This window comes from Sabethes cyaneus, chromosome 1 (genome assembly GCF_943734655.1).
Source record: "Sabethes cyaneus chromosome 1, idSabCyanKW18_F2, whole genome shotgun sequence".
In the NCBI taxonomy this organism is placed as follows: domain Eukaryota; kingdom Metazoa; phylum Arthropoda; class Insecta; order Diptera; family Culicidae; genus Sabethes; species Sabethes cyaneus.
The window spans coordinates 66,127,010-66,148,519 of record NC_071353.1 but is presented as its reverse complement, the minus strand read 5'-3'; the positions used below and the strand labels follow the sequence as shown (position 1 = coordinate 66,148,519).

Below are 21,510 nucleotides of genomic sequence, written 5' to 3'. Positions count from 1 at the left end.
TTTATGTTTGTTCAATAAATATATTTTTTAAAGCTGGCGATAAAAACGCATTTGAAGAATTACTTGTTTCAAGGAGTTTAAAACCCACATAAAGCTACCGGAATATCGTGTTTAGAGTTTTTTCCATTTGATCGTCCTATTTTTTCATTTAAAACTGCCGATCACACCGCGGCGGCACCGGCAGTACCCTTCTTAGAGCACCTTCCGGAAAACCTCCTGTCGAAACGAGGACGACTAGAACCAGGTTGCTCGAGGATCCTCGTTTAATTATACTCTTTGTTATTAAACTCGCGCTTTGGATTTATTAGCATTTCGTATCAGTGAATTAGTGTTTATGCTGGCGAACTGAAACGGAAAGCAGCAATTTGCTGTGTTTGCGGGAGACAATTTCATTTAGCTTTTCCGTCTATGTCCACTTTCTGAAAATGACTAGAATCATTCTAAAAACCTATGGATTTACAGAAAGGGAATTTACAGCAACGGTTTCAAATTCATAATTGAATAATTATCATTTCCGATAAAAGTTGTTTACTTTCGTTTAAGTTTTTTTTTGATTAGATAAACAATGTGTTAGTTACCTTAGCAACTTTGTAACGCTTTGGTTATAACATGCATTGATGAAAAATCTCTTCCTGTTTGTGATGCGAGCGCCGCCTAACGGGAGCATTACCACATACTTTCAAAATGGCGGTATAGTTTTTACACATCCCGTGAGATTAAGATGAATGTCTGTTCTCTGTGCTTGTTGGTTTGATATGACGAAAACAAACGTTTTAAAAACATGTCGACCCAGGTTACCAATAAGCATTTCCAATGCAATTTAAAAGCTAGCCAATAAGCATTTAAGTAGCCTTAAGTGCTACTTAAATGCTATTTTGGCAAAATATGCGGCTACTTTACTGCTAGCTCTCTTATAGTGCTGACAATGCTTATTGGCAGCTAGTTACCAACAAGAAGAATTTAAATAGAATTGTGGATGCCAATTTACAACAGTTATGCAGTCAAAAAGCTGATAAACAACAACCTGCAGTATAAAACGCCAGGGATGCTAATAAACGACTGATTTACTGTTTATTTTAATGCTTATTGGTTACCTGGGGAATATGCTCGAATTCTGAACATCCAAATTGTAGAAGTGGAAATGGGATCGACAGTATCAACTAAAATAGTCTATTTTGAGTGCTGGAGATAAATAAGTAGCATATGAGATATATTGCCAAAGCTGCTGAGCAAGAGGACACGTATTAAGTTATTTTGCTTTTCTTTTCAATTTGCCCGGTCAACTTAACCGTCAATTGTGTATGACGCTTGATCAGTTTTTAATTTGAACGCATTCATACCAACGGGGTTCAGATTAAAAATGTTCAGATTAAGGTGAAATGAGTCGTCATTGATATTGTAGACTTCAAAAGCATTTTATTTGTTTGAAACAAAAATTCTCTTCATGAAAATATATTCGCTGTGTTCAGATTGGCAAAAAATGCACTGAATTCCTTTTTTAAATACAGAATATCTGTTTTCCACGCAAAAACTGCTTCCGAAACTGGGCTTTTCGACGAAAAGTTAATGACTGCTAGTTTCCCGTTAAGGAAGGTCATTCCAGCGGGGGTACACGGTAGCCGGAAAACTGCTCGATTTTTTCGGTTTTCGAGCAGTTCCAGACATTTTTTAAAGAAAATATGGCATCTCTGGTTTGGATTGTTTTGATGTTTTGACGTGAGGGGTGTGGATAATTTTGGTACGAAAGTGGAGTGGCCACCGGCTTTCAAACGTAAACGTATAGGATTGATTAAATTCCAAAATTGTTTGTGCATAATGACAAAACCAAAGCCTGCTGATGATCCGCCGGCTACCAAAATACGCAAAGGTGTCCTTACGGTAGCTCAAATAAATGCTGATGAGCTTACTTTCGTAAGTACACAATCATTATCATTCGATTCTCTGGTAAAATAATTTAAAATTTTAGTTGGCTAACCGTTTCTGGGCTCCAGATACTGGCAGTTGTCATGAAGAATACAATCCTAGCGTTATCGAAGAAATTTATCGACGGGAAATTTGCGAAACGCGCCATTCGATGCGCCGAATTATGATGTTGGAATTCAGCCAGTATTTGGAAAACTATTTATGGCCGAATTATGACGGAAGTGTGTCAACCCGTGCACATTTGATGTCAATTGTAGTTATGCTAAATGAGAAATTTAGAGAAAAAGTGGAAGTGTGGAAAGTGTTTGAAGAGCGTCCGGATCAGTTTCCAGTGTTTTTTCAGCAGGTACTGGAGGCCTGTCTTGAGGAAATTACGGTTACAGCTTTCAACATGCGTGAACAAACGGCTTTATTGGTATTTCTAAATCATTGTTTTAATAGTATGGAAGTTGAATTGTGCAGAAATCAAGCAAAAAGATTAGTTTCCCTTGCGATGTGGTCTTGCTTGCAGCCAAAGCGACGTGAACAAGAGCTGAAAGAAATTCCAGAATGGAGGAAATTTTGGAAAAAGTTGCAAAAAAGGGACAAACCCGAAATGAAGTTAAAGCTTGAGTGGGAAAGGCACTTTTTACAAAATCTTGTGATTAAGTTTATGAACATTCTGGAATTGATTCCAGAAGAAGGAGAAGTTTACGAGGAAACAGTCAGATACTGTGAAAGATTTTTAGAGTTTTTGATAGATTTGGAGGCACTACTGCCAACGAGACGATTTTTTAACACAGTAATGGACGATTGTCACGTTGTCGTGCGGTGTTCGATGGCTCCATTGCTTCAGAGACCCGAGGGGAATTTGTTTGCCCAGGTAAGTTTCTTAGAAATTGATGAGGTTTTTTTTATTTATCTTACCGATCTATGATTAATTCGCATGATTCGCTGTGATTTTGTACATAATCCCTTCATTACTGGAGCATCTACCCTACAGGTGATACTAAAAATTTCAAATCATATAAATTTGAATGTGTATGTATATAACGTTGTCAGCTTGTGCAAAATTACGACAAACTCGATTTAATTACATTAAAAGATTATAATCAAAGAAGATTCTAACTATCTTCCTGGTCATCGTCTGTCCTCGTTGCTCGCCGTCTATAAATACCTATCTAATGTACTGTAAACAAATTTCTATTTGCTTCTGGATAAAATTTCAATCGTACGGTTGCTGCTAATGGGTGTATGCCTGTTTAATATATTCTCTGCAGTTCGGCATGAATCCTGAAAAAACTTGGATTATTCTCTTGTTGTTTTCTCTTGTTGTTTTTTCCCATTGTTGGCGAATTCTCATGTTGCACATGTTTAATGTTTGGTATTCTGTTCTGGTAGAACAGTTCGCGTGTTCCTACCGATAATCTCAACAGCTGTTCTATTTGTTGCACTGATGACTTCTTCGTCAAGCATAAACAATATGTTTTGATTGGGCGAATTTGAGGGCAATTTTGTAGATCCTTTTCGCTAAGATCCATCCTGCCGTTTCAACCTGAAAAAGTCAGCGAATGACGGGGAATTTTATTCGAAGTCAGGGAATTTTGCGTTCAAATGTATTTTGCAAATATACATTTTTACCGGCCTTTAAGTTTCCCCCGGCGAGAACGTGCCAATTTACGAGACTTGAGTCATCAAGTAATAACGGACGAGGCGGAATCGGCTGTCGAGGGCGGAGCAAAACTAATTATGCTCAAGTAAATTCTCGATATTTCCCGTCTTCTGTTAGTTGCCTAGCTGCCGAGTAGGTTTATCCTTCTAGAAATCTCCTTTTTTCGCGTGAGTCATATAGTACTCCCAATTTAATTCCGAGTTTCATTACTTCAGCATCGCATGACGATTTGCAATCAAAAGTGATATTGTCGGAATGTCGGGTCCTGGTTATGACTGAAGGTGGTGCTGATTGAATATAAATAACGAAGATAATGTAAGGAATGCATGGATTATACTAGGTTAAAAAAGAATATTATTCATTGATATTTAGTACACGATACTAGGATACATTGACCCTTTATCGACACATTATTACTTGAGTTGTCTCCACTTGTCGACACCTTATTGGTTGAAGCGGGAATACAAAAAAAAAACAGCCGATAACACCCATAATACCAACAACATTTGATTGAACTAATAAACCAGATTGGATTAGTTTTTGAAAAAAGTATAAATGTATGATGGGAAAAATTATTAGCTGGATGAGCTAAAAATCTTTCGATGTAGGTATACAACAGTCAGTTCACAATCATGGGTCACACACAATGTTACACAATTATGAGTCATTTTAATTTTAACTGCTGATTAATGCATGAATGTTATACTAATTGATTAACAATATTGTTACTCATAAGTAGGAGCATTGACGCAACTAGCGCTCACTTCTCGTCGGTATATTAAAATTAAATGCACATAAAAACCTGGAATCTTATAACAGTGATGGCAAATAAAAATTGCTCTGAAGATTTTCTTACCCATAGTTATCTAACTATTGGTTTTCAAAAAATGAAAAAACTGAGTTGCTTTTTCTAGGGAGGGCTTAGCCCCCCCTAGCCTCACTAGTTCCGCCAATGAGTAGAACTAATAATTTGCTGAATTATTAGGTGATATTTAAACGGAAATTAGCATAATTGGGTGTGACTCATGATTGCGGACTGACTGTAGACCAGAAGTGTTGAGTTAGGGCAGGTGCGTTTAGGTGAGAACAGATGGGATCCACTTTTGAAGGTTTGGTCGTTTTGTGGGCTATTTTACTTGTGGCCTCCGAGTTGATCTCGAAGTTCAACGCTGGTCTAACAAGTATGGTGTATGGTCGAATCTCAGCTGGGACAGACTGTAACGAAAAAACTTACCTGTAGGCAACAGGATCGTAGCGCTAGCCCTGCAATGTCGAATAAAACAGAAGGTTAAGTGTTGTAGTATCTAGGCTTTCCTTTGCTTTGGGCTGTTTTTTTTAACCTGTTTTGGGCTATTGTTTTTTTTGTTTTGTAACCTGGGCTCATAAGGAGATATTGATGCATACATTGTATGATGGAAAAAGGTTTCCTAAAATTTCTCATCAAGCGCAATTTTAGCAAGAATTCTTCTTTAGAAAGACCATATGGATAATCAAAATCTCTTACTTTTTATTGAGTCTTCAACAAAGTTATAAAACAGTTTGTGTACAGCATTAGAAGGACACTTACAGGCTAACGTTAATAATTTATCATTCATTCAATAGTCTATTAAACTAAACTGGACGATTTCTGTTAAGTTAGTTTTGAAAATAATGCTGCATTTGTGGTTTTGTTCTTCGTTAGGTTTGAATCTTATAGATTCAGGAATGTTAACATTCTTGCTGCCCGACAGGATTCTGCCGCGGAAGACCACTGTTAAACCTATGAGATTCGTTAGTATGAATGCCTATCTTATGTATTAGTTTTGTTTCTTATCGAGGTCAGTAGTCACCTCCATTCATGTACGTCATTTCATCACCCCAGTCAGATGTCTGCGGGGGTTCATTGTAGCAGCAGGACTTTTTCAGTAGGAATGTAACATGCTTTTGTCGCAGGACGCACACATACAAAATACACGGAGCTTGAAGTGCATTTACCACAATGTGCGTATAGAGCAACGCATCGTAATGGAGCCATGAGAGAACTAGGAAGAGCCAAGATGTACTCATGATAAGGAATATTAAGGTGAACATGATGAAACTACAAATAGGTAAAATGTCAGAATTAAATATGCTCGCCTTGGACAACGAAACGCGACACTTACTTGCATTTAAGTTTATGATGTATTCGTCCATATGTGTTCATTCGGTTGATGAATTTTAACGTTGTGACGTAAAAGAACATATTCGTGATAATTATGAATGCAATCGGAGTGAAGAAAACAGCGATTCCAAGCCATCCAATAGTTTCCTGATTTTCAAAAATGCTTGAGTTTTTCTTTCCATTTGGTCCATCTAAGAAAAAATGGGAGAAGATAGCTACTCCCGCCATTGTTGCTGTTGCACCCCAAGCATATCCTGAATACCAGCAGTATTTGCGACCGTCGGTAACCCTAAGAAAAACGTTTCTTGCTCGGAACATTTTCCATATATAGTAACCCATACTGTTGAGCCAGAAGAATGCTGCCAACAGACTGATGTAGAAGAAGGAATCTGCAACTATGAAGCTCACGTGATTGCTAAATTCAGTGAAGATTCTAACGAGGTCAGCCGCTTGGCTAATGATAAGGCACACAGTAATGGAAGTGACAATATTGCCGACAAGATCTCTGCAAAAAAAAAGAAACATATAGAATTAATTCATATCAATACGAGGTGTAAATACGGGGTAAATCGAAACTTTTTGCTCTGACTGTTTTGTCCTTTTTTAATTTGTAAAAGATATGTGGTTTTCAAGATTTAATCAGTGTTATTGAAGAATTGTCTTAACTTTACATTAAGCTTCACATAACTTTAAAGCATGCAAATTAAAAAATGCTTTCTTATCCATTATCAGATACCTTTATTTCAGACGCGACACAGAATCTTCTTTAGAATTGTCTCAAGCCCAGCCGAGATTCGAACACAGGACGAATCTAACAACTAACAAGCCATAGTTGTTAGGCCAGCATCGTAACCTGAAGCTAAGGGAGGGGGGACATGCATGCATTTTTAATAAATTCCTATATTAGGCATCAAGCCTCTTGGCCATATGGATTGTGTAAATATAACTGTAGTAGACATTTAGTGTATGATTGTCGAACTTAACTCTGTACTTTGGCCTCTTGTCGCCAGTAGAGTGTATTGCGCGGGTGTTACATTTTCAATTAATCAGTGTAGGTACAAATTTTAAGATCTATAGTGTTTATATTGGCGTATTGACAAAAAGACATGATGATCTTTGTTTTTACCTCTACTTTCAATGTCTCCGAAAATTTAGCTCACCTTAATGTGGGTAACACGAAGTATACTATCGCCACCACCAGTAGAATGATCATCGCGATCCCATGGCAGATTGGATTGATTATTTTGCGCAGTAAGAAGTCACTGTCGGTCCAACGATTCGCTTTTTCTGGTGAGCACACGGTTGCGATGATTCCATCCGGTTGCTTCTCGTTGCTGCTGAGTACCTTATCAAGGCAGTACTGGCCCTGTTCATAGTCGTACTGAAATGGTGCTTCCATCCGAGTGTTGGCCGCATAAAGATGGTCCCATTCCTCTTCTGGCTCAGTTCGAGCATGTGGATCAAGTATCAAGTGTCTTATTTTGCCATCCGGAAACAAGATTAGTTTATCTTCGCTCTGTTTTATTGCAAATTAAAACCATGTGAATTATGATTATTTAAGAAAACGAATAATAAAACAAGATTTGGAAACGTTTTATCAAATTAATCATAATTCGTAGTAATATGGGTTAGTTAAGATCATAACACTAACACGGGAAAATAACAATAATTAAATTTACCTTTTCGTAATGAAAAATTTGCCATTTCTGCATACTACCACAGTCTGGATCACCAACAATATACTTGAATGCGTCGACACGAACATTTTGTTCTCCATTTCGGCCAGTAAACTCCGGTTTCCAGACGGCTAAAATGTAAATGCCAAACAAGTCAGAATCAGCATTCCAAAAATAAAAGCTATGATTTTAGGACATGTAGCTAAATAAACTAGAGAAATAAAAATCTGTTTAAACTAGCATGGCATTCCACGCCTAAAATTACTTTTCGCTACATCGTGTACCTACTTGCATTTATGCTCTCAGCCACGGTGCACTTTCCATCTAGCATCACCTCAAACTTTTCACAGCATTTGTTAATCCGCACCACATCTGGATTATACTTGGACGGCGCGGCATTGGATGACACAAACCCAACGACTAACGTAGCCAACTCGAGTATTAAAACCGGAATAAGTTTTCTTCCAGACGATGATGGTCGCAGTAACGCTTGCAACATCTTGTTACTTCCTTCTTACTGCTGTGTGGGTTAAAGTAGGCAATGTGTCACAGGCGGAATCAAATCGTAATGTTGTTCTCTTCGCAATAGTTGAGATTGTGGAAGGCGGGTTGGAGACGATTGAGGAGGCTTGTGGTAATTTCGACTGTTTCGACTGTTATATCCTTTGCTTATATCTGCCTCTTCTTTCAACTTGCACGATTTCATTTGATAGAAGTTTTTAATCAGAATAAAGTAAAACTAATTGAAGCCAAAGTTTTGAGGTTGTAGTTTAATGTCTTCGGTTATAGTTTGATAACTGAAATGAAATTGAAAGGACAAAAAGTTTATAAATGTTTAATCGTTCACTGCATACCTACTAAACAAAGCTAGGCATTTAAAACTTGGTTCATCTTTTGAGGCTTAAAGAATAAAAAGGGATTCCAATGCCGCAGACCGGTGAAATTTTAATTAATTCCCGTCTGGCATCCTTTGTCGATAACGGTGATTCAGCAAAGTGGGATGTTATGGCAGTGTGGTATGGTGTTGAAATGCTGACAAACGTTAAAATGCTTTATCGGCGAACAGCTTTTGGTTGGCATCGAATGTGATCAAAGTCCAATTAAATTTCCTGCTTCAAGAATATATCCGATCAAAGACCAATAAGCAACTTTTCGGTATGTCCGCCGTATAAGCATGTATTTTCTTATACGTCACACTGATATGTTTTGTTACATTTTGCCAATTTTAGGCGATTCGTCGCAATTACTAAAACTTAAAAGTTCCGTTTTAATCCTATCGGTTTTAAATGTCTTTTCGCCTGCTTTTCAGTTTTTGAAATCAGATTGAAATGTGAAATGAATAAAAGGATGAGTTTGTAACGTAGAACAACATCTTACCGCAAGGTATCATTTCATAATTTAGATTCTACTAGTTTCCGTCACGAAAATATGAATTATTTTTAACTGCCAATTATGAATGAATTTTGGTGGTTTGATAGCGATCGATTCATAATAGATGTAGCTTTTGTGGCTTTTATTATAATTTTCTTTTTTAATCAAATCAATAGTGAAAATTAATGAAAAGTATTAAGGTGAAATTTTACCATACATTTTTTTATGTTATTGCCTTGCTTCACTGGCAGGACCGAGAATTAAATACACCATCTGTTTACTGTGATTTTGATTAGGGTAATTGATCTTGAATGAACCTATTTAGCGCTTTTTAACACCACCACTCGCACTCCTGCTCAATTTACTCGTCATTTATAAATAATATGTGGTGATGTTAGTATTCATTGGAAAGTACCACCTTTTTTCTACATTATCAGTACTTTAAAAATGTATAATTGATGAAACTTTTATTAAATATATCGTTTTTTGCCAAAGCCTTTTTTTGATCTTGAATGGACCCAACATGATCTTGAATTGGACCTATTTTTGATTTTGAAATGGACCTAAATTTGGATTGTCATAGTTTCTTCCATGTAAATGAACAAAATAATAACAAAGAATTTTTTTTAATAGTACAACTATACTACTGATGTTTATTAATAGGACACAAGGTTGAACAGCTTTTACCTTTCTTATACTCTGTTAGAAAGGTATGAAAGTCGGTTGAAAAATTTGAAATCAGTCACAGTCACCGAGGGTCTTGTTTTTATGTCAGCCCAACAATTGAACAATGTTTCAGTGACTTGATATGCGTTATGTATGTATCTGTGTGTGACATTTGTATATTGGGAATTTATTATTACCTGTTGTTCAGATATGGTTGAAACGATTTCTACGTCATAAAAAAATTATGTCGCCTATTAGTTTAAAAAATTTAAACCATTCATTAAAAATATGTAATATAACTTGTATTAAACGTAGTTTATCAAGTACAGTGGGGTTCGAGTTTTTATTTAGTGACTACATATTTCGAAAGGTCAGACTTTTACTGACGTAGGACTACGTCTTACTGCAAAGTATCTACAGGTTTGCGACAGCCCCTGTCGAACATTTTGAATATAAAACCGTTGCAATCGTGAAAAATTCGCTAATTAGTGGTAATTATTCAATTTTTGACACATTTATATGCAATTTTTTCAGTTAAAAAATGGTCTAGATTTTGCCACGGTTTCGATTTTGGTAACATAGGCGACACGCATTTGTTGTCAAATTCGAAACCATACTGTAAATGGTGCTTGAAAAAATTAGACTTGGTAATTCTACTAGGTTTAAAGGTAAGGTTAGATACTAGGTTTCAATTTTAAATGATAGTCGATGAAGAACTGTACCAGATAGAAAATAGGTGAACCTTCCTATTTCCTATCTGGTACAGTTGAATATTTTAGATCTCAGGGTCACTCAATTTCGGTGGACAAGGAGGTATTAATTTTGTCACAAGTCAGAGGGGAGAGGTGCTTAAAGAAAACTTTACATCCCCCAAGAAAAAAATCAGAGGGGTTGTGTATAAGATGCGACCACGGATGACGTAGTACAACGTTAGTCGGGTTGCATGTTTTTGAATATTTTACTATCGATCGATCGAGTTTGTAGAGGACTACCGGTCAATCGATCAAAAGGTGATGTGAAATCAACCTGCTTACTTATCGGCGGAATATAAGGTCTTTGCAAAATATTTTTTAAGTTTTTGTCACCCCCCCCCCCCCCTTTGGAAATTGGCTTGAAAAATCGGGGGGCTAAAAAAAATTTGTAGGCTATGAGTATAAAATCAATTGTCCGTGTGCTCTACAGCCTGAAAAACTCGAAAAATGAGTGTACTTAACACTTCTAGCACGAAACAGAAATGGAAATTCGAATTCGGAGTTTCCGAAAATCGTCCAAAAAAATTCTCTCGTTTTTTGCACCATATCATTATCCAGGCCTTTACCTAATTTCTAAATCCTCCATTGACGCACAGATGATTTTATTGCCAAACCGGGTAGTTTTATAGGATGGTTGGGCATCACAAAGTTTCACGAGGGTGAGGAAGTTGACGTTCTTAACCATCAGAAGTGGCTGCTTCTTTTTACTAAGACGAGTCTGATTTTGTGACTACAGGATCCGGTTGAATTTTATTGGCCTTAGGGTTTTCGGTCAGCGCGCTAAAGGTGTTTTGAAGCTTTGGTATATGCTTGATTAACGTGTGTAAACTATTTCTCATCTGAGTTTTGTCAAAACTTACACTTACAGCAAAACTTTTTGCTGTATTTATATGGAAAATACAGGACGTTATTTGTCCATGAAACAAAAATTTGATTCCAAACAAATTGGGAAATTTTTACTCTACTTATATAGATTACTTATATAGATTATATAGATTACACTTTTGCTTCGTGCTAAAACAAATACGTAAAATCCAATTGAAAAATTTAAGTGTAACAGGTTTTGTGCTAAATGCCAATGACGCAAAAATAGCTCTTTTTTAAGGCACATAGTAACTTTTACACCATATTTTTTGCCTAATTTCAAATCTTCCCCTTGCCCCTACGGCTCCTTGAAGATAGTCGTTCAAAAAAACCATGAATTGCGGTACCATGGATTGGCGCTGGGGGCTTATCCGAATTGAAAAATTCCGAAAAAAATGACTTTAAACATTTCTAAAAAATACAAAAATTACAATATCAAGAAAAGGATGGGTCAAACATTAGATAATTTTGTTGGCTTTCAAACAAAAAAAGAATCATAAGAATTGCTTGAGCCGTTCTTGAGATATACTTTCAAAACCTGATTTCGAGAAAAACGACGTAGAAGTTTTTACTCGTTGTTTAATCGCTCCAGACATGCGCGGTACAAATAGCTGTAACTTTGCAAATATTTGGAATTCATTCAAACGACTTCAAACACATATGGTCAAAATGTTAATCTTTTGAAATAATCAATCAAAAAATTTAGGTTTTAAAAAATTGAAAAGGTACTATGCCCCCTTAACAGAAGGCAGTTAGTATCCCTCTTATCTTTTGATCCATCTTATCTTTTAAACAATGATGGTTAAAATTTTTGTACAATACAGAGAATAAATTAAGTTTATATAGTTTTAAGCATAAAATGACATACACTCAAGTCTTTTTTTACACGGTTTGTTTTTTTCGATTACTCAAGAACGGTGTAACTGAGAGACCATTTACAAACTATGTGACGAATGTCGGGCCCGTCCCAAATGTATTGAGAAATAATTGAATGGTCCCAGAGTTGCCCCGTTCTTAACAATCGAAAAAACAAACCGTGTAAAAAAAGTATTTGAGTGAGTGTATGTTAGCTAACTAATTAGGAAGACTTTTTAGTTTCAAAACTAGAGGCTACAATGTACAAACACTATGAAGCAACTACGAAAAAGGATGAGTGATAGTTAGTTTTATCAATATAATTAAGTTTTTATTTAGGCTATAAATCAAGCCTACTTTCAATATCCCGTGCTTATAGATTAATTATAAACGGAGATACTATAGTGACAACAAGCAGTTTCAATGAATATACAACGACGAGTTCGTTAGTGGTAGGCAATGATAGCTACCGTCAGTGATGTCTCGGAGCGCAAAACTAGGTCCATTCTAAAATCAATACTAGGTCCATTCAAGATCAAAAAAGGGGGTTAACATTTTTAAGAAATTTGAAGATTTTACTGGTTTTACTGAACTTTTAAATACCTAAATTGAAATTACACATATTTTAGCATCATTTTAAGAGTATTGTTTTATTTCAAACCAGAAGGGTTCCAGGTAGTAACAGTTTGAAAATACTCTATGGTGACTGAAAAAACGCTGAAAAACAGCGTATTTAAAAGTATACGCGGCAATAAAGTAGTTTTGGCTATAATTTTAATTTAATTTTAGTATATCTACGTTCAGAAATGATTAAAGATAAACATAAAAGCTAAATACGGTACAAACTCTTGATAATTATATCCTAAAATTCTTATTTAAAAATAGGTCCATTTAAGATCAGAATTCGACTAGGTCCATTTCAAAATCATTTACCCTACTTTCCTTTTAGAAAAATGTAACAAGGTCTTCCTGTTTCAACAGGTCGAAGATTTTCTCGAAGCGGGTACGGATGCGGTTCGTGTGTTCAAATTTTTGTACTTGACCATCTCTAATATCTATGGCAGCACCGTAGCGTGCGGTTGGCCAGGCTGGCACCCGCCAAGGGCGCTAGCCTTCAGGGGTGCCAAAACCGGTATGTGCTTCACTACGGCACAAGCGATAAATGTAGAAAAGTGCCGGGTAAGGATGGATAAACTCGAACTAATCAGCATAAATCATTTAGAAAAAGAGTACTTTATTACGGCTCCTCGTCATGCAATTGCAAGTTTTGGCAGCGTTTTATTGTTTACAAATAGTTTTGCTCGGTATTTATTTTTGCAGTATAAAACTAACCTGATTTTGAGATATTCATCGTGCAGGAGGAGGAACGAAAAAAAATTATGCAAAGTCACCTCCTAAATCCCCCAGCGTCAACTCAGGAGGAGGCAAAAATTTTAGATTATTCTAAGTGGCGCGATATATCAAAAAGTAGGTACAATGAAACTGTCGCGACTGCCCGCAATGTGGAATCCTTGATCGTCAACTGAACTAAACTGAATGCTGACTCTGCGGCAAATCCGGGAAACCTACAAGTGTTACCAGTCAATTAGACAACCCAGGCGAAGTCTTAAATAACAAACAGTGAACAGAATCCGGAGTTCGTGCTGACGAAGCACGATAAATGTTTCTCGCTAGATGATGAAACTTATGCGAAAGGCGATTTCAACCAATTTCCGGGGGTCAAATTTCACGAAGCTTCTGCTCGCGGCAAGGTTCCTAGTAGATTCAATTTATTTTAGTGGATAAGTTCTGTACCAGTGGTAGGTAGTGAGCCAACGCTTGAAAGAATGGTTGAAAAATACACTCATTCGAAAGTGTCCCAGTTTAAATGATCTAAGCTTCAAAATTAAACTACACATTTTGAATTATTATTCGAATGATAAACTTGGAAAGAAGACTGCGTTGGAGAACGAGGGGGCGCCAAATCGGGTCTTTGCCAAGGGCACCAAAACATGATGCTACGGTTCTGTGTCTATATACGCACATGCATTATGAGAATGTATTGTGTTATGACAAGGATGTGCTATAGGGCTTTTGCTACACACACATGCAAAACATCTGTTGGGCACACATTGCATATTTTCCTATTCGATGCAGCAAAAACGTGCTGGATAAAATTATCATTTTTTCTAAAATTATTTATCATTTTAAAGCAACTAATAGTCAAAGTAACCGACAAATGTTGTCTGAAATATATGCTGACCTTTGGTAACTAGGGTTTCGGTGAATTCGCGTTAAATCGGTGTACCAAATATACTGTTTTTTGAAGCAATATACGACATAGGCCAAGTTGAAAGTAACGAAATATAAAATTGGTTTTAGCATAATAAATTGCTTTCTTAGCCGAAAGCAACTGCTGGCTATTGATATTTATTAAATTTTATTCCGCTATCATAGGTCATAGTTACATTTTTGATCATTGCTACCGCGTCTTAGCTTATTTGTTGAAAATAATTTTTTTATTTAGTAAACAGATATATTACCTTGCCATATGTATTAAACAATTTGTAATTTCTGTTTTAAATGAAGAAAATAAATCATTTAAAAAATTTTGCTCTTCCCAGCCCGTGTGTTTTGTATGGAACTGTCACTTTTGCCTGCCCAACAGATCTCCAATACATATGCACTCTGCAAACAAGCAAAAGAGCAAAAAAAATCGAAATCGTTAAACGTGTTCAACGTGGGAAAGGGTTAGTAATAAAAATAGTCGTTGATTTCTGTAGGGTAACAGCACAGCAGCAGTTTTGTCCTTGGTTTTGTTAAATTGTTTCCAAAAGCACTTTTTCGGCAGGGAAATTAAAAAGTACATATTTCCGATCTCATTGGTATCCTAGAGAAAATTTATAAGTATTATGATTAGACGTTTATTCTATTACACTTATTATTTCATGTTTGTTCAATATAAGATTTTTAATTTAAAATTGCCAATTACTAGATATCAACAAATTACAACAATAATGTTTTATCGCTGCCCAATATTGAAAACTGAGACTTCTATTTATGAAATGCAGATAAATTTATTGATTTTCTTGTGTAAAATTGCAACTTTTTTTGTCTTCATATAGATAATTTTAATGAGCAAGCTTCTATCTATTTATATAAGAACCAACTTAACGTGGGTCAACGTTAACACGGTGGCGGTATCCCAGATGCAACTTGCAATTTTTTATTAGTCGACAAACTGATTGTTCGATCTTACTCGGGGCCTGTCTGTCTCTCAGTCACTTGTACATTCTGTTAATTCTCATAACGCAAGAAACAAAACACTTTTTCTTCATTTGAACGTGTCTACTCCTCTCCTGTTGTCCCCCAGCCACTTGTAAATCTGTCTTCGTTTCGATAATCCCTATAAAGCGAGACCTACCTTCCCCTTGTCAATGGCCACCTTATTTCCTCCTCTCAGAAATGCCTCCTTGACATCCCGGCATTTGCGCAACGACAATCGGTCTAAATGCAAGAGAAACGCAAACCCTTCTACTTATTTGGACCTCCCTCCCTTGTTAAGGACCATCCCCCTTTTGTCAAGGAACATGTGTATCAAGCTTGTTGGAGAAAGGTCAAGGCGTTCTGGAGTTATGTCGGAACGTACATACAATCTTACGTTCACTTTTATATGTATTGATAGGTTGAATTAGTACCCAGCTAGCACCAACTCGTATATCAATGTATGAAAACTATCGTAAATATCTCCTAACAAACTCGAAATCGTAACTAAAGCTGGATAAAGTGGGATCAAGTTGATTTTCTGTCGTATATAATGATAATGACTGACATACATACGATTTTCAGCACAAAATCGTAGAGTAGTACGGAGCGACTCGCGCTTAATCGGATATTATCGTATATAAATACTTATATAGTCGTAACGCTCAAAATTATTCGTAATCACGTATATCGCCTCCAAAATAGTACGGATATGCCAATTTTGCGCATGAAATACGATTTATTTAGCATGTATATCTGTACGTAATGCTGATTTTTACCTTTTTTATACATATGAAAATGCTAGCTGGGTAATATAGTTAATTAATACTAAAGACGTTCAAAAACAAGTTGAATTAATTTTTTGTAACAAGTTTTTGAAATTAATAGAAATTTACCAGAGCATTTAGAGCTTCCGATTGCAGTGTGAATATGCATAATTTATTAATAGAGAGCTAGTGAGTAGCTGAATCTATATAGCAGCATCTCTGGTCGAATTTTTATTTTTTTTATCTTATTAGATTTTATACTTCGTTGATCTGCGGCACTATAAGTAAAACATGACGCTCAAACAAATAGCTAAACCTACAAGAGATAGTACAAACAGTTGAAAAACTGCTTCTAGCGCTGGTTATATAATACAAAAGTGGAAGCAGATGCTTCGTGAAAAATGTTTTGCATTTCATTAATACTGCAACGGCTTTTTCCAGTGTCCGATCCAACAACGATGGCATATCTTTGAAAGCAGTGAAATTGATTTAAAATTATGCCGGTCAAAATCATTTACCGCTGACGCTGGAAAGCACCGACTTTCCTTCGCTGATAGTACCTGATTGCATCACTATACGCGAAGCAACCAAGTTTCACGGCAACATAAAATCAAAATACTTTTTCGTGGTACGTGAGCAGTAGTGGCGGCTCGCTGCTATCCTACTGTTCAATATGCTTATATATTTACTATTGCGCAATAGTGGTTTTTCATTGAACTGGTTCTGGCTCAGTTTTTTACCAATTTCATATATTCGGCTATGTCAATGGAATATGTTTATGCGATTGTCACTTTATGGTGCAAGGTTTTTTTTCTGGTAATTACCAAATTTTAGTCATTTTAAAGTTTAGCTATTCCAACTAGAATTTCATACTTTCATTTACAAAAAGTATGCTTCGAACACATGGCCTGTGAGAAAAATGTATCTTCTGAAGCCGTTTGTGAAATTCGTCGTTTGTTTAAATTTCGTTGGCCTAAGAACTGATGCGTGGAAAACCAAATGTATGAGAAGTAAAGGCTCAAGAGAAGACTACGTTCACCATCGTCTTCTCAATTAGTGTTAGGTACAGATTTATAAACGTAATTTACATAGATAATACAAATACAATTACAAACATACACATTTCTCAGTGTGTTCAAACATTTTCACATATAAATATAATTACAGAAAGATAAATTCTACAAACTTTACCTAGTATAAAACATTGATATATTCTATGTTTGAATTGATGACTGATAATAATCAAACAAATGATAAACACATGCTCTTTTTACTTAGTACGGTGAAATGCTGGATCTGTGAGGTCTAGTAGCAATTTTAATGTTTAGTATTATAAATAACATTTTTGGCGCGTAATTTTCACTTTTGCCAGAACTTAGCAACGAAGACAGCTTTCGAAGCATCCCTTCTTTTAATCATTGTGTCGATATATATATAGGTTTGCAAATGTCGTCGTACGCTAGGAGATTCGATGGATTAGACCGCGGCCCAACGTGCTAGATGAGATCAAAGCTTGAATTGGCGACGAGTAGCCGACATCCGAGTAGAACGGAGACGAGTTTTTGATTTACCACCAGCCACGAGCTTTTAAGATGTTAAATAAGAATAATAAGAATTAAAACCGTAACTCTTTTACTCTCTAACTCTATTAACAATTTTAATGAAATGACAACAATCTATCTATTTACATAAAATTGAACGTGAGTATGTTTGTGTGTATGTTCCGAGATAACTCCAGAACGCCTGGACCGTTCTCCACCAAACTTGGGATACATGCTCCTTGACATAAGGGAATCAGCACTGGGGGGGGGGGGGGGGGGGGGGCGGTTTGACAAAATGGATGTGGTTCCCAACGAAAGGAGTGGGAGATTTAAATAAGTAAAAGTGGTTGCGTTTCTCTTGCATTTGGATCAAAAGCAGTTGTACAAGTGCCTTGGAGACAATAAGGGGAGCATCTGGAACTGGAAGGGGAGGGGGTCACTAAGGAAGGATATATGGAAAAAAGATTGTTTCCTATCAATCATAGAAATTTTCAGATAGCAAACTGTTGCGTAAGCGGCTGTGGGACAGAAGGGACAGCTGACTGGGGGAAAGTCAATCCAGCTTTTTTATGAAGCATAATGGTGGATGACATAATCCGTGTTCGTAATGTTTTAAATAGCATTTTTGACATTTCGATATGCATCGCCCATTTTCATTCGGCAAAACAAAAGGAACTTTTAGAAAACAAATGTGATGTATATAGATATATCAAAAATGCTGTTCGAATATTACGAGCAGTGTTCCGCCATTGGAAGGAACGAGAGGAAAGACGTGACTATGTACCTATGTATGTATGTATGTATGTATGTATGTTCCGCCATAACTTCGGAACGCCTGGACGGTTTTTCATCAAACTTGGCGCAAATGTCCCATAAGAGAATCAGCATAGGGTTGACAAAGAGGGTGATTGTCCTTAAAAAGGGATAGAGAGGGAGGGAGGCGGATAAAATAAGTAATGGGGATGTATTTATCTTGCATGTGGACTGATAGCAGTCGTACGAATGACTGAATAAGAGAGGGTTTGAATGGAGTAGGGGCGTTGCTAAGCGGAGCGGGTCAACGCAAGAGAGAAAGGTTTTGTTTCTTTTTCATTCATGTGCCCGCCAGTTAGCTTCGAGGCACGATGCTGGTCTAACAAGCCAGTCGTCGTGTGTTCGAATCTTGGCTAGGGGGTGTTTGCTAGATGGTCAGTAGGATCGTTGCACTGGCCCCGTAATTTTCCTGTACCCTAACAGCCGGCTGCGAAGTCTGTCGGGTAATGTCTAAAGACGGTATAAACCCAAGGCTTTGTTTCTTTTTCATTACAGGGAGCGAACAGATGCATAAGTTCCAGCATGACAAAAGGGGGGAAGCTGCCCGGAGGGGTGCTTAGAAGGAACGCATGTGTATACATGTGTCGTCATAACTCCGGAACACCTGGATGGTTCTTGATCACTTGGCCAGTTTCAGTACCAAGTTCTAAACGACATTTTTGTGGTCTAAAATTTCATACTCGTAAGAGATTAGGGTGCGTTTTTGAGAGAAAGATGTCTCCGACGTTGTGTTTGCAGGATTTATTGGTTCAAGGCTTTTTTGTAATGCTAAAAAGACGGCACCCCATTAGCCATATATACGTTTGTCATGTGGACCTTTGTCATACGTACGGAATACGGATGCTGTAGAGAAGAATGCCATAATGAATGTTTGCCATAATGTAGTCATAATGGACAAAAACCATAATATACGATAGTTATAATGTTCATATACTTTCAATTTTTTATATAAGCTCCAGAACTACACATTGACTAGTTCAAAGCTTGAAGGATTAACGTAACCACATGTTCTTCCCCTTATCAATTAGCTTGCCAAATGTCTCAGTTAAAAAATGCAGTTGATGCTAGACGAGGGAACCCAGCTCTAGAATCAGTTGACCCAGGAAAACGATTAAACCTAGACGAATGGAAAAGTTTTTCTCATGTGCCATTTTCAAGATATATTCGCACCCAAGATTGAACCATTACTTTCGACTCATTTGTTATTGTTAAGCCATATAAGCAAAAATATTCACTAATTGCTTACTTAGAGGTTAGAGCTATTAAAATCAGAGGACGAATGTGAGCTCATAATACAGTGGACCCCCGTTCGTTTGAACGATTCCTCTTGCAAACTAACGGGGTTGGTTTTTAGTTTGAACAACTGGTAACCCTAAATATGCTGGAACTTGTGTGAACTGGCTGCCCTGCTCTTTGTTATTGTTTTGGTGGTTTGATACAGTAGGCAGTTGCAAGCAACGAATATTCATTCTCTGATCGGATTTCTACCATAATCGTTGGGAAAACGCAATGTGAAACAGATTAAACACGCTAGATCAGCACAAACAAATCGTGTTTATGAGCATTGTCTGCATAAGCAAATGATGTCATATTGAGTATTGCGTTTGAACCATTTTTAATTTGCACGTCGTGCAAACCAACGGGGTTCAAATTAAAAAGTGTTCAGATTAAAAACGGTCAAACGAACGGGGGTCCACGGTATTCCAACGAGGAATCATATGCAAGTCTTGCGTCGAGGTTAGGTGTGTTGTCATACTCAATGTTCTTAATATCGATAGTGATTCATCTGACATCATAACAGATTACGGCAATAATCACGTTAATAATAGAACACACTAATATTTAGAATATAACACAAGAGTTATCATCAAGATTCTCGTTTTCTGAATTACGTTGAGCGTATTTGATAGAAACGTAAATTAGGATTTTGCCATTACATTATCGGTTAGAAGCCATATAAACCGGTCTAGAATTTGCATCGTACGCAGTAATGTTACAATGCTAATAGAAATTAACGATACGTATATCTAAACTTGAAAACAGTTTCATCCAACAACTGTCTTGTTATTAAATGAAATATAGCTCTTGAAAACTTCCAGATGATTCGCTACCCGAGAGGTCATTTGCTAATTTTTGAGATTTTTAGTGTACAAATCACACCTGGTTTATTAATGATGATAGGCATGAATGAGTGCTGTATGCGCATTCTTACTTGTCGGTTATTTGTATTAGGAATTTTCATCGCAGGGGGATTTCTAGTGTCCACAACCACAAACGGCATCAGGTTATTCAGTTACCGCACAAGGCACAACACACAACTAAAGTTTCCGTTCTCACATTCTGCTGTGTTCTGCTGAATGTTTCCTCTTTTTTTCACTAGTAGTGTGATTCTAGACGGTATTATGCTGCGTTATTCTTTTGCTCCAGATAACATTACTCGAACATTGCAGATAGAGTTTCTCATTCTGCACCTTTCATTGCACCAACGCCGAACAATCACTATGCTTTATGTTTAATATAAACAATCAATTAAAATCAATTGATATGATCACGCCTTTTTGGTATGTATATGATCTACAACTACTTCTGTTGGACACAGATTGATGGCAAATTTTTCTTTTCTGCTATAATTTACGTTAACTGATGTATAAACCGTAAATGAGGTAGTCACAAATATAATCGGTAATCCTCACTGCAATTTTGATGGTGATTCTTCTCAAATTTGAAACATTTGGTTTAACTACACATCTATAAGTGCACTTTTTAGTTATTTGGTGAATTGTAGAATTCCTTAGTGTACTGTTAACAGAACATTTAATCCTAGACGGTGCAAAAACAACGCCGCAAATTTTAACACGAATCCAAAATGAGTGCCTCGAACAACAGACCGACTTGAACTGAACGGAATGGGACCGGTTGATGGCATTCCTCCATTCTCTGTTTCTTCCTGCCTGTTTCAACTGAACGCCATGCTCAACAAGATTGAATACATTTACTCGTGGTTACAGAGGCTATACACTGCAGAGGCGACAAGGTAATTCAATATTGGAAACTAAATGGTGAGTGCGCTCGTTCACAGTTTTTATAATGGTCACTCACCGCTTAGACACAAATATTGAGCTACTTTGCCGGCTCTTTAGTTTATAGCCTCCGTACTCGTGGTGCCTCACTGCCCTGGTTGTTGTGATACCACAGTCTGAAATCAGTAAGTTTACACGAAACTAGCAACGACAAACGGTGCCGGTAGC

General features: G+C 36.8%; 2 protein-coding genes across 4 annotated transcripts in view; one reads left to right on the top strand and one right to left on the bottom strand.

Moving 5' to 3' along the window:
* The first annotated feature begins 1,752 nt into the window (after nucleotides 1–1,752).
* The window catches only part of LOC128733116 (RNA helicase aquarius), a 112,357-nt gene continuing 92,599 nt past the window's right edge, over nucleotides 1,753–21,510 (top strand). For all 3 annotated transcript variants that reach the window (XM_053826734.1, XM_053826733.1, XM_053826735.1), the window contains exons 1-2: nucleotides 1,753–1,911; nucleotides 1,967–2,785. In XM_053826734.1, the coding sequence (XP_053682709.1) occupies nucleotides 1,816–1,911; nucleotides 1,967–2,785 (915 nt within the window). In that variant the 5' untranslated portion in view covers nucleotides 1,753–1,815. The remainder of the gene's footprint in view (nucleotides 1,912–1,966; nucleotides 2,786–21,510) is intronic.
* Nucleotides 5,097–21,255, bottom strand: LOC128733117 (probable G-protein coupled receptor Mth-like 5). Its single transcript, XM_053826736.1, has 6 exons — nucleotides 20,475–21,255; nucleotides 7,679–8,187; nucleotides 7,394–7,521; nucleotides 6,875–7,230; nucleotides 5,716–6,219; nucleotides 5,097–5,651 (listed from the first exon to the last, which is right to left on the bottom strand). Exons 2-6 carry the CDS (start codon nucleotides 7,887–7,889, stop codon nucleotides 5,393–5,395), a joined length of 1,458 nt encoding a protein of 485 aa, XP_053682711.1. The 5' UTR covers nucleotides 7,890–8,187; nucleotides 20,475–21,255; the 3' UTR covers nucleotides 5,097–5,392.

What these genes read in the sequence shown, in the direction of transcription:
- LOC128733117 (XM_053826736.1), bottom strand. Translation starts at nt 7,889, where the DNA reads ATGTTGCAAGCGTTACTGCGACCATCATCGTCTGGAAGAAAACTTATT. An exon ending in AAATTTTTCATTACGAAAAG is followed by an intron (nt 7,231 to 7,393) that starts GTAAATTTAATT and finishes GCAATAAAACAG; the next exon opens with AGCGAAGATAAACTAATCTT. An exon ending in CATCATAAACTTAAATGCAA is followed by an intron (nt 5,652 to 5,715) that starts GTAAGTGTCGCG and finishes ACCTATTTGTAG; the next exon opens with TTTCATCATGTTCACCTTAA.